This window comes from Ornithodoros turicata, chromosome 1 (assembly GCF_037126465.1).
Source record: "Ornithodoros turicata isolate Travis chromosome 1, ASM3712646v1, whole genome shotgun sequence".
NCBI lineage: Eukaryota > Metazoa > Arthropoda > Arachnida > Ixodida > Argasidae > Ornithodoros > Ornithodoros turicata.
In genome coordinates, this window is record NC_088201.1 from 194574955 (window position 1) to 194587228 (window position 12274).

The window sequence follows — 12274 nt, forward strand, 5'->3', positions numbered from 1 at the left end:
ATCCTTCCACAGTGAACGCTGCTAGGCGACTGATATAGCGAAAGCGAGCAGCATCTTGAGCAATCTGCAGGGTAAACGCACCCTAGCGGTTATGCGAGCAGCGATGTGCTTGAAGCTGCAGCGAGCAGCGAGCAGCGATGCTGCAGCATAAATGTACCCTAAGAATGAGACGTAGAAGATTCGCCTTATCCCAGTACATCACTTGTGGCAGCACTCGTTCACAATATCTTAGGCTGCCGCTTATTTGCAGAAGAGTGCTGACACGCAAGAACAATTGGGAGCTGAAGCAGACGCCAAGACCATAGAAAGTGTATTTGATGGCGTCATTGGCTTTGACCTTAAAGTTTACGAGGCTTCCACACGAGCAGATGTCCGCGAAAAGCTCAAAACGTGTAAGACATGTTTTTTTACTTCTAGCATCCCAAACCAACGTTTCCCTTTGAGGAACCCGAATAATAATTTAATTTTCTTTGTTTCTGAACAGGTAAAGACGATATTGACAAGGATTCATCGAGAGCATCAGATTGCTTCGCCTGCTTTGTGCTGGGTCACGGCAAGGAAGATATCACGTTCCCTTTCGGCGGCGAACTGATTGACCTGGAATACATCTACGAACAGTTCAGTAACAAAGTCTGCACGAAGCTTCTTGGGAAACCCAAATTGTTCTTCTTACACGTAAGCTTTTCTATCGTAGCCTCGGGTAATGCGACAAGCATGCCGAGCAAATGTGTATTTATACCATAGAATACAAGGGAATTATATTTATTCGAACAAGAAAAAAAAAGGGAGGAATGGTAAGCGAAACGCGACGTCGTCTTGCCATTCCGAAGTAAATAAAAAAAAGAAAACTGAAATAAAAAGAAAATAATTAGGAAATAAAGGATAAGCTAACAAACGATGAAGGGGGAGTGATGTAAATTAAAGAAAATATTGTCTTTAAAAAGATGGCTATCAAACGGTGAAAGAAGGGTGAGATTGATTAAAGCTAAAGATAACTTAAAAAAGATGAAGTTCTTCGTTGAGGGTGAGGGTGGGATACTGTAGAATGAGACCTGTGCAGCTCAGGAACATCAAAACTGTTGTCACAGAGCGCTGTGTGGGGTGTCGTACTGGGCCGAGCAAAGTGGGCAGAAAAAAGCCTGTGCATCGTAGTTCGAGTAGGCGTCGTCTGAGCGTGACTCGAGGGGTGTCGAATCTCTCATTGTCGGCGGGACTTGGAATATCAGCTTCAACCGTGCTAGTGGAGCATTCGTGCGAGTGACTCGTTTTATAGAAAAGCAGAGGTGTCCTGGAGACGAAGTCGTAGTCGTTGTTGAATGGACGCTAACGCGAGCAGTGGTGTGTAGCAACGAAACCAATCGACGGGTCGATGGACCGGAGATGATCGTTCAATCGGACAGCGTTTTCTTGAAACTGCCGGGTGCCGCTGTGGCGGATTCGGCGTATCTGTAATCGACAGGCAGAGGCTGAAAGTTGTAGTGAACAGTTACGGAAGTTGACATCCCCCTGTGCATGACGTGCTAAGGCGTCTATGCGAGCATATCTGTGCAAGCAGGTGTGACTGGGTACCCACTGGGAAAACAGGTCATGACCTTAGAATAGAAGTCGGTTGTTGATGACTATCATTGTGTCCAGGCAGCCGATTTTTCTGGCACAATAATTTGCCCGAATTTCTAGGGCTGCCTTACTGTCCCCGTTCAGATTTCACGCGCTGGGCGCTGATCCCACTATGCGGTTCAACGCGGTCAGTTTCGCGGAGAGCTTGGACTTGTTTCATAGGGGAGTTTCTGTGCCACTTCAAGGTCTTCACGTGCAATATAAAAGGCAGCTGTTGATCCACCTTGAAGCACTGATCTATCGATGTACACAAGGAGTCATTGAGACTAAGCTGAGCTGACGTGTTCCAGGGTAAGTTGATGAGCAACAACGGGAGAAACAGAGTTTTTCTTCAGAAGACCAGGAATGTGGGCACATACAGGGGACCTACGAAGAGCCCATATGTTGGGGCATAGGAACGTACTGATTGTGGGGAGGCACATTTTCAGGTTGTCAACAGCAGGTGGGTCAAAGTCGCCATATTCCCATGCATTTCAGCCTATTCCCCGCGTCAAACGTCGGGAGCTGCCCTTCTGTTGAACTCTGTTGCCAGCATGAAGAAATCGGCCCCGCGAAGCAAGAGCAATCTGGGTACATTGTTCGCAAAACGGGCTATTTCCCGAAAATAGCCAATGTTATTCAAGCCAAGCACGTTTGAAGTGATGGCTGTGATGGCTATAGTGAAAGCAAATGTGTTGTGTGCTTCTCTGTCTAGTCTCGGGGCTTCACGGAATTATGAATGGCTGTAGTGCTCGGACGTCCCACCAGTTCCACCTTGCCAGCTCGAAAGAGTGATCCTTTCCGCAGTAGTAACGTAGCGAGGTCGCGAAGACACGGTGATGTGCTACTGTTCTCACAAGTCGTTCTGTTCTGCACAATCAGAGACAGACCGTACATTTAACTTTAGCCCGAAAATTGCTGCAGGAACTGCACAGTGCTCTTCGTGGCAGTGCTGATTACGTGCACGTCCATGCGTTACGTGCCCCGTATCGCGCTGTGGGCCAAAGTGTGGTGAACCCCTTCGTTCACCAGCAACATTTTGTGCCACCAGTCCGCCATGGATGAAATGTAATCCTAAAAATACGATCTGTGTCTTGACTTCTAGAGAAAAAAGATTGCGGCAACTAACGTATGACCGCACAAAAGCTCTCTCTGCACTCGGTTGGAACAGTTGCAACGAATGCCGGCTAAGTTCTACTGGTCTGTTTTGAGACTTTCTTCCCCCTGAACGTGAGATATGTGTGAGTTTCAGCCTGCAATGACATGACTACAATAATGACTGGCACTGGCACACTGAGGAAGTCCCCCCTCCCCCACCAGAATGGAACCAATTTATTCCCTAATTATCTTGTACGATCTGGAACTTGTAGAATTTTGTTACATGCAAGAAACTGGCCAGAAGGCGGGCTCTTCAGCAGGTACGGAGCAATTGGAACCAGAATTCGTAATTACCCCAACCTAGTGAAGTCCCCACCTTCTAGCCTGCAGTTGCCACGACACAGGGGTACACTCCTTGAGACCACTGTCTGAACAGTCTAGGCTTCTTAATAGGTAAACTTTTTCATAACAACACTTACAATGCAAGGAGAATTTGGCATGTGTATCATAAGAACGCACTGTGCTGTTTGTGCACGAGAAATTACACATTGGCCGCACAATTGCCACAAAATTTGGTTCCCAAATACACAAACATGGTATTTAATAATCAAGTAATATAGCTCACCTGACGGTAGATGAAATAATATGTACAGAGGATAATATATACAGTGGATACAGTGGATACCATATAGGCTCCTAATTTCCAAACAACATCTGAGCATTATAATTCTGTCACTGACTAGTATAATGCCTCCATTGGTATGTGCTACACGTCACCTGCATCACAAGGTTATCAAAAAGGGTACAGTGAGCAGTACCTGACAAGACATGGGTTTCGACAGAATAGACATGCACCGACCCACACAAGAAAGCTGAGGGCCGACTGATGCAGTGTCTCTCATGGCCAGCTGTTTTGCAACATAACGCCACCAGTCAGAAAACTAGCAAGCTCAAAACAGGCAGAAATGTTGTTTTATGTTGCTCTGCTTATGTGTTTTCTGTTCACGATCATGATCGATAAAGCCATGGATTTCATAAGCTAGTTTTCCCTCTGTTTACGCTATCTTTGAGTGAGCAGATGCACCACTATAGTTAATGCTTACTACCGGCCTCGGTGGCTCAGTCGGTAGCGTGCTCGCCTTCCCCGGCCGAACCCGGCCGAGGACGCCAGCAACTTGGTGGCACGGTACAAGTTGCTTAGACACGCCGTCTTCCGCGAGGGACGTTAAATACGGGGTGCCGTGTGATGAGCTTTCATCGCACGTTAAATAACCCCCAGGTGGGCAAAAGTAATCCACAGACCGACCGCTGTGGCGTCGCTCATGATCTCAGATGTCTCGCGACGTAAAACCCCCATTTATTAACCAATTATAATATAAGTTAATGCTTACGGAACACTTGTTAGGTGACTAGATAGGCAACTTCAAATGGAACATATGGGTGATACACAATTACTGCATAAGTGCAGTTCGCCTAGGCCGCAACGCAGTGCAGTTGGTGCAACTTGTGACACTGTGGTCAGTGGTTTCTGGTTCATTGTCTGAAGATGTTGTGCGAACTCTGGAATTGTTGGCCGAGAAAAAGTACCAAGAAATGGATGCATCGGACTTTGTTACACCTATTCACTACTGCTTTTCGGGAGCAGCACTTACTGGAACTTGTGGACCAGCATTAGTCCATGGATTGGAGATCACTAAAGAGTGGATAATATATACTAATTATTCTGAGTATATGCGCAATTTCTTTAGGGTCTCCCACATGAAAACACTACCAAAGTCGTGTCCTGCATGTTTCAAGCATATTGAATGGGATATCAACACACAAAGTAACAATTCCTCGCTTCTCAGGCACTCAGGAATTAAGAGGCAAGCCTATGTAACAAGTACAATAGCTGCATTACGTATATAGTTATTATGTGAGGCATAGAAATGGCTCCGGGCACTGAGAACCTGCACACTCAGCTAAAATAAACAAGTCATTGACAAGTATTCTCCAGCATTTTTGGGTGTCAACACTGCACCGCCTTTTTTGTGATCGTTATGATGCACTGGTCTATACTCCTTGCAGAACGCGGACAAGAGCATTTCACATGAAACATCTATCATAAATTCCAACGCTTTGGGACCTCTCGCTTCTGCCGTCCTGTGTAACAGACTGTAAATATGCCAGAATATGCACTAGTGTTCAGTATAGAGGGTATCTCGCTAAAGTGTCAATAAATTTTATTTGAAGAGAGCAATAAAAGAAAAACGTCCGCTACTTTTCTGCTACTTGAGTTGCAAACAGGTGCTACATCAAAAGTATCACCTGTTTGTAAATCAACTAGCGGAAAAGTAACCGGTCGTTTTTTTCTTCTTCTATTTCTCTCTTTCAATAAAATTTATTGACACGTTACATGAGACACCCTGTATGCGTATGCAATATAAAATCATCGTAACCTGCCTGTAACAAAGACCAAAATACGTTTCTCATTGCCCAGATACAGGACCATATCAAGGAAAAGAAAACACTTGTATGAAAATCTGCGTTCTAGAAATCACAGACAAGTGCATCAGAAGCAGTATGTGTCGCACGAGAATGGTGGGACCACTGACTGACAGATAAAGAAAAGAGAAGCTGTCGTCCTATTCTTTTGCACGTTCCTGCCACTGTGAGCTGGCGCTATTCTTCACTGTCACATGCAGGCTGTGTTGCAGTTATCGCTGGTTCTGAAACAACATTTCTTTTGTTAAAACATGCCGTACGTAGGATCCTTGCACTTGTTCTGAAATTGTTCGAGATTGTTGCCCAAGCCTGATGTATTGTCATCAAACCTGAGCATTGCATACTCCTCAGAAGGACCTTCGTCAAAATACGAGGGGCGTTCAAGTCAAACCGGGACTTTTCATTTTTCGCAAAAGTGAAATGACCTTACAGGCGAGAAATTAGTTTTACTTTTCAACATAATCTCCAGCTGCACTAATGCACTTGCCCCCGGCGTTTCACGAGGGCTTGGATGTCACAACGTAGAAATCCTTACCGGCGCGTAGCAGCCATGATCGGACCGCATTCTTGACCTCGTCGTCGCAGCTGAAGTGGCGGCCCCCAAGGAACGCCTTCAGTGACCCGAAGAGATGGAAATCGCTGGTGCCGTGGTCTGGACTGTAAGGGAGATGTGGCAGCAACTCCGAGCCAAGTTCCTGTAAGGTGCGTGTCGTGAGATGCGCGGTATGCGGGCGTGCATTGTCCTGTAGGAGGAGGACTCCTTTGGTGATGAGGCCCTTTTGCTTCAGCGCCTTATGAACCCCTGAGAACCTGGCAGTAATATGCAGTATTGATGGTGGTACCACTGGGCAGAAAATAAACATGAACAACGGCAGCCTTGTCCCAGAAACCCGTGGAAAAACGTTGGATGTTCTCAGGAACTCTGACCCTGGGCTCTGAGCCACCCCAGCCGGGATGATCCTGCACTGATGTACGGCCGTCTCGGAACCGTTTGCACCACTGAAACGCTTTGCTGCGGCAAAAGTGTATCGTGGCCATACTGAGCCTGAAGTCTTCTGTGAATTTCAGATGACTTTACGCCTTCATTCACGAGAAACTTCATGACAATTCGCTGTTCGATGTGCGCGCTCACCTCGTTGTCGGCCATCTTGTCCAGCAGGTTTCTTCTGTTTTGCACAAACTTTGGACCACCACGTGCTGAACGCGGAGGACTGTCGGGTGTGAAAATGACGAAAAAGAAGTAGCGCGAGCCATTTGTACACTCAGGACACAGAAAGTCCCGGTTTGACGTGAACATCTCTCGTAATAACATGCTCTGGGGTTTCGTCAAAGCGCTTCTTCCATGCACTCACTTGACGGTGTCTTTCTGCAAACGTTTTAAATGCTGACATAATAAGTACTTGCATATCACCCTTTTTCCTTTGCCTCATGATACGTTCCCCACAGCGAAGAGCATTTTGTACAAACATAGACGGGCAGACCGTGCTTTCATTTTCCCCCAGAAACAGAAGAATGCTGCTTCCACTAAAGTGTACCATAATGTCAATGCAACCGGAGCAAGTGATCCGACTTGTCACGAATGCGACAAGGTGCCCATCAATTTTTTGCCCACCTACTTTAGGATCTCATCACAGTTCAGTCAGCCCCTCGACATATGAATAATCATGGTCAAGGAAGTACGCAGCTGTGTCAAGTGCACTAGACTGTGGAACATCCTCATCCGGGTCTACATTTCGCTGTTGTTCATTCTGCCTCTGCGTGCCTTAATGTCCCAGCATGAGAATGCCTTCTAAGCTGGGAGCGACATTCCCTGCTTTTGACCCTGCTCTACAAGCATAGCGGAACTGAAGTGCAGATGGGTTGTCGTTCCATCCTACCCTCTGACGAATACAACCAAAGAAGTCTCCAAGTCGTCTTGGCTTAGTCTGTAGGTGTAGATGTGCCTGCAGGGAAGAAACGCAACTTTGCAATTAGTTCTCAAAAGGAGCTTACGCACACCATGAGATGCAGCATACTATGCAAATACAGACATTACATCAGATATTAAACATTTGCACTTAAATATCGCAGATCACGCTGCTTATTTTAGCGCTATTAAACTAAAAACAAGAAACCATCACAATATTGTACAGCTTGGGAATTGTGGGTTAATAGAAACTTACCTGCACAACCTTTGTGAGAAAAGGTAGCTGGCTAGTTCAGCAACACTTTTCAGGGAGAAGGCGAGGCTGACTGTTGACATCGGACGGCAGCCTCAGTGTCATTAATTTCTTAGAGATGGACAACATCCTCTCTTCATGGGCACTAAACGTTGCCGGTTGCAGCGGCGCCTTGTACTCTTTGGCATGCGGGGCATGCGCATTTAGCAGGTCAAAAGCACTACAAGGAAAAATTGAATATGGTTAGGTATGGCACAGCAAGAGCATTCACAATTCCTCATTGACATCTGTAAGGAACCTCTCTGTTCCCTCAGTATTCTGAAATTGTGGAAGGCCCACAGATAGGCTGAATGTTTGTTCTGAAGACGCACCTTCGTTATTTGGCTTTTATACTCGATATGAGCCCGAACGAGCCGGTTAGCTGCGCGAAGCTCTTCTTCATCTTGTAGCGTGTGCAGTCTAACGATTGAGTCCCACTCCACTACCTACAACATTTTGAGCATAAGGATAACTAAATTCTAGATAATGGCATGATAACTTACTCCATATTCAGAACTGTAAAATGTGCCCTTGTCGCCGAGAAGGTTCCTGAGCAGCTTCAGTGCATGCGCGACATCGAAGATGAGGAAGATAGGCTCTACTGGTCTCACTGGGCGAGGAAAGAATGTGTGAAAGTCCTCAGGCTGCCGTTGATAGATCCTACAGCCAAGAATCTTCCCTATTGTTACATTGGAGGACAAGTAATCGCACACAAGTGTGACTGCATGCATATTGCATTCTTGCAGGACTTTAACAGCATCTGTGACGATCTTTCGAAGAACATCTCCGGAGAAACTATTGTTCAGAAAACGTCCTATGGGCAGTTTCCAGTGGGTTACGACGCCAATACAAAAGAATCCGTCGCGAAGGGGACATCATCGGAGTCTTCGGGTGTTTTGGACTGGCCAAAGTTTATATACCCAATCAGTCGGCTTCTCTTTTGATCGTCCTAATACTCGTGCCGTCCAGCATTACTGGACAGCCGTTCCTCCTCTGCGGCACCACTGTACTTTTTCCTTCAGGTGTTGCAAAGACTCCATGGTGAATCCTGGCCACACATCAACAACCTGCAGTCGTTTCTTATGGTAGCTGGTGTCGGCATTGGAAACCTTGTTGACAGGTACTTGCATACACGTGGAGAATAGTACTGAAGCATTGTGTCAAATTTCCTGAAGTTCTCACTGTAACGCCGTCCAGATGGCACCCTCTTATAGTTTTGTACCACTCCTTTAGAATTTCATCTGGCAGCTCACCAAATGGCTGTAGCTGTATTTCGGCCTCTTGAGGTATTAGTTTCTTTTCCTTCATGTCATCGATGAGCTTCTTCAGATATTGAATTTTCTTCTCTCTCCGTCGAATAACTTGCTTGGTGGCATAATGTCTTCGCCTTACTTTCCCCAGGTGCTGGTAGACCGTCTTTAATTTTGAACCCGGTGTTGTTTTCGAACCGTATGAATGTTCTTGTAGAATTTGCTGCGCACACTGCCTGGTGTCTTTTTCTGACTTTACTTCACCGGTGTTGTTGCGCTGATGTAGCCTTTTACCAATGAACAGCATGTCATTTTGGGCCATGAGACACGCTTGTTTGTGCAGTTTAACTGCGCTCTGTAGAAACACTTACAGGAGGTCTCCTCTTGGTTAAGGGTGTACCAGTGTTTGATCACCTGGCATAGTTCCCGACACCGATGGGGTTGCCATGTCCTCGAGGTCTATTCACCATGCAAGATATAATTCGCATTTTTACTTCTTTATCCTTCAAATTGACACCAAATTTATGTTTGTGTATGAGAGGACAAGAACGATAATAGGAAAAGAGAACTGCAGATTGACTAACATGTTTTTTTTTTAATATGAATGTGGTGATCGACTTTAAAACACCAACACTACGTCCCATAACCTCTGGTGCGGAGCTCGTCATAGGCTGTGCAGACGTTCTGGGAGTACTGTGGTGCTCTTCCACTTCTACGTCCTATGGCAATGTAAAGCAAAAGCCTGTAATTAGTTACTGGGCTGCAATGCATTCATGCTCTAGTCATGAGGCAACTGGTGGTTATGGTACCGCTTTTTCTCCACCTGATGTGTGTAGGTAGAAAGCTTGCCTGTATGTGGCGTTCTGGGACTACTTGAGGGGAGTCAAAGCCAGTTGTTTTCCGTGCGAAGTGACGACAGTGTGACAACGTGTTGGTCCCCCTGCTCCTGCTATTCTTGGTTCTGCATTTTGCAAACATCGTGAGACTCTTTTAAAACTTTGACTATGTGTTTTTGTTACTTCTGCAGCTTGGGCAGGAATTGTAGGGCATGCATAAGGCTTGAGTCTTTGTCTTTGAGTGTGCCCAGTAAAAAAGCAGCCTGGCTCAAAGTGCAGCGAGCACACACGGCGGAGTGCACGATAGGGATGTGGCTGCCCTTGAACGCTTTTCAGCCACTGTACCCACCTTGTGTGCCCGCCTGTGTTCTGTTGAGGCACCCTGTTGAAATACATAAATCAAATATTACATTTTTGTGGGAAAAAGTAACTTAATGAAGGAAGTTAGGTATAAAGTGGTATCCCCATAGCGGGTGTCACAATTTTATGGTGTGTACCTGATGAAATCTCCGATAGTGACACGCACTCCTTCAACACGCTGTATACCACGACGATTAAGATAACTTTTCAGCAGTTCATCCTACCATGCCTAGCTTTCCAGATTTTTAGCCTACCGTGCTTCGCGCAACTTCAGCACCCCGCTATTCTCAGTGCTACACGCTGGTACCTCACGAGATGCCGATATTGCAACGACTCCTGCATAGTTCAGGTGCAGCACGGGCAGCGCTTCGTGCGCGCTACGGCTCTACGACATAGGAAGCTCTTATCGTGGGTGCCTCGTCCGAGCTATCGTGTCCCAGCAGCCCGTACAGCACGACGGCAAAGTAGCTATACATGTAAACAATACTTTCTACTTACATCAGGGTGGGAGCAGCCTATAAAAATGTGAAAAGCGGCGCTACGTGCCGCGGCAGGCCTGGATCCAGAAACAAATAGCCCCTGCCAGCCTGAAAGACTTCCATTTATAACTCGATGGCACATCTTTTACGCCCCAAACTCGCTCCTTATTTCCCTGATAAGGTAAAGAAGGCAAAACAGACATGACAGGGGAAAGGTGTATCAAACAGCAACGAAACAATTAAGCAATCAGTATTGATGGCGGTTGGCCCGAGGTTTTCAAGCGATTTATACGTAATTTTGTCATGTCCTGGGGTTGTTTTCTTTCTTGATGCTTTTGCAAGTGCACGCTGTAGTTCACCCATGGCAAATTTTGAATCCATTTCTGGTGTTCCTTTATGTTTCGACACGAGTACATTTACGTAGGCAGTTCGGTCTGATTGTACAGGGTGGGTGCAGATAAAGTAGCCCCACATTTTCGTGCATAGCGCGTTTCCCTCATACCGTAGGAACTTCCGGCGGAGCACCACGGTGCATTTATGCGCTGCACGTCGAGAAGAAAATCGTGGAAACCAAACTTTGGGCAATGATATCGTTAGCAACGCGAGCTTCGCTCTCTGTATTTCCAATGGGCCATAGCAGTGTAGCAGAGTTGTGTCGCACTACCGCTCGGGGTGCCGCTCACAGAGAAACAAAACGAGATCTGGTATGCCTAGCGGTAGCTAGACGCAACTGTCCCGTGACCGCCATATTGACTTCTGCATAGGAAAATCGGGATGCACGGAGAGCAACGTTTGCATGGGCAACTTTTTTCTTACGTGGAGTTTGGTTACTAAGATTTCTTTGTTCGGTTTCATCCGATAAATGCGTCATCCCACGCCACCGGAAGTTCATGGGGTAAGCAGGGAATGCCATACGTGCATAAATGGTCGGATACTTTATATGCACCCACCCTGTATATGCATGGGGCTTGAAGAGGCCTCAGATGGTCTTGTTATTGTCGTAAGGAATTCTTCAGCAATCATTTTTTCTGAGGTCCCAGTTTTCAGAGCAATGGCACGGAAAGGGATGTTTTGCTTGGGAAGTGATTTCAAGCTCTTTATTATGCGCCGCGTCTTGGTGCTACTTCTTGATGGATCAAATGAGGCACAAGTCTCGGTCCATTTTTTTTATGGTTAATCGTTTGAGATGTTTCTTGTTTTTTTCTTTGAGTGCAGTGGCCTCCTTCGGATGCCTTAGGTCCCCTGAGCGTCTGAATCGTCGTTCAGCCCTTCTGCGCCGAGCCCTCAGTTGCTGGAAATTAGCATCAATATTTGTATATGCACTAGGTACTCTAACTGTCTTGCTTGCTTCCTGGAGGTTTCCTTGTATTTTTGAATTTGTAATTTTAACTTGTAATTTTAACTTTTTAATTAACTTGTAATTTTTCCTTGTATTCTCGGAGATATACAGCCAGAGAGAGATGCCGTGTTTTCATGCTGGAAATCATGCCAGTTGTAGACTGTAAGGGACCTTCTGGGTTTTTGTTGCGTGCAGCTTTCTTCAATAATATAGATTGGAATGTGGCCACTTCCTCTTTTAGCAATATCCACAGCTCATATAAGCTCTTGTTCAATATCATTTGTGCACAGTGTGACATCAATGCAGCTGCTGTAGGTTTGGCCGCGTAAAAACGTTGTTGAGCCATCGTTTAGAACTGTAAGATCAAGGCCCATAATCAGGTTCTCTAGCTGTCGTCCTCTTGCGTCCGTTTTCTTTCTTTCCCGTAGAAGGGAATGTGCATTTACATCAGCACATATTATTGCGGGTTGACGTAGCAGTGAGATAAATGTCCGTAATTGCTTACTATCAACTGCATTTTTGGAGGTATATATGCTGCAACAATGGTAACTGTGTTTGTAGATAGGCGTGCTTTTCCAATAACATATTCCGCAGAGCCGACGCTAGATGACTGCACAAAAGCCGACGGAATACC

At 46.0% G+C, this 12274-nt stretch overlaps 1 protein-coding gene across 1 annotated transcript in view; it reads left to right on the forward strand.

The window, feature by feature from the left end:
- The window catches only part of LOC135392813 (caspase-7-like), a 98574-nt gene that overhangs the window by 68786 nt on the left and 17514 nt on the right, over positions 1-12274 (forward strand). The window contains exons 5-6 of the mRNA XM_064623524.1: positions 251-392; positions 485-675. Coding sequence (XP_064479594.1) covers positions 251-392; positions 485-675 — 333 coding nt within the window. The remainder of the gene's footprint in view (positions 1-250; positions 393-484; positions 676-12274) is intronic.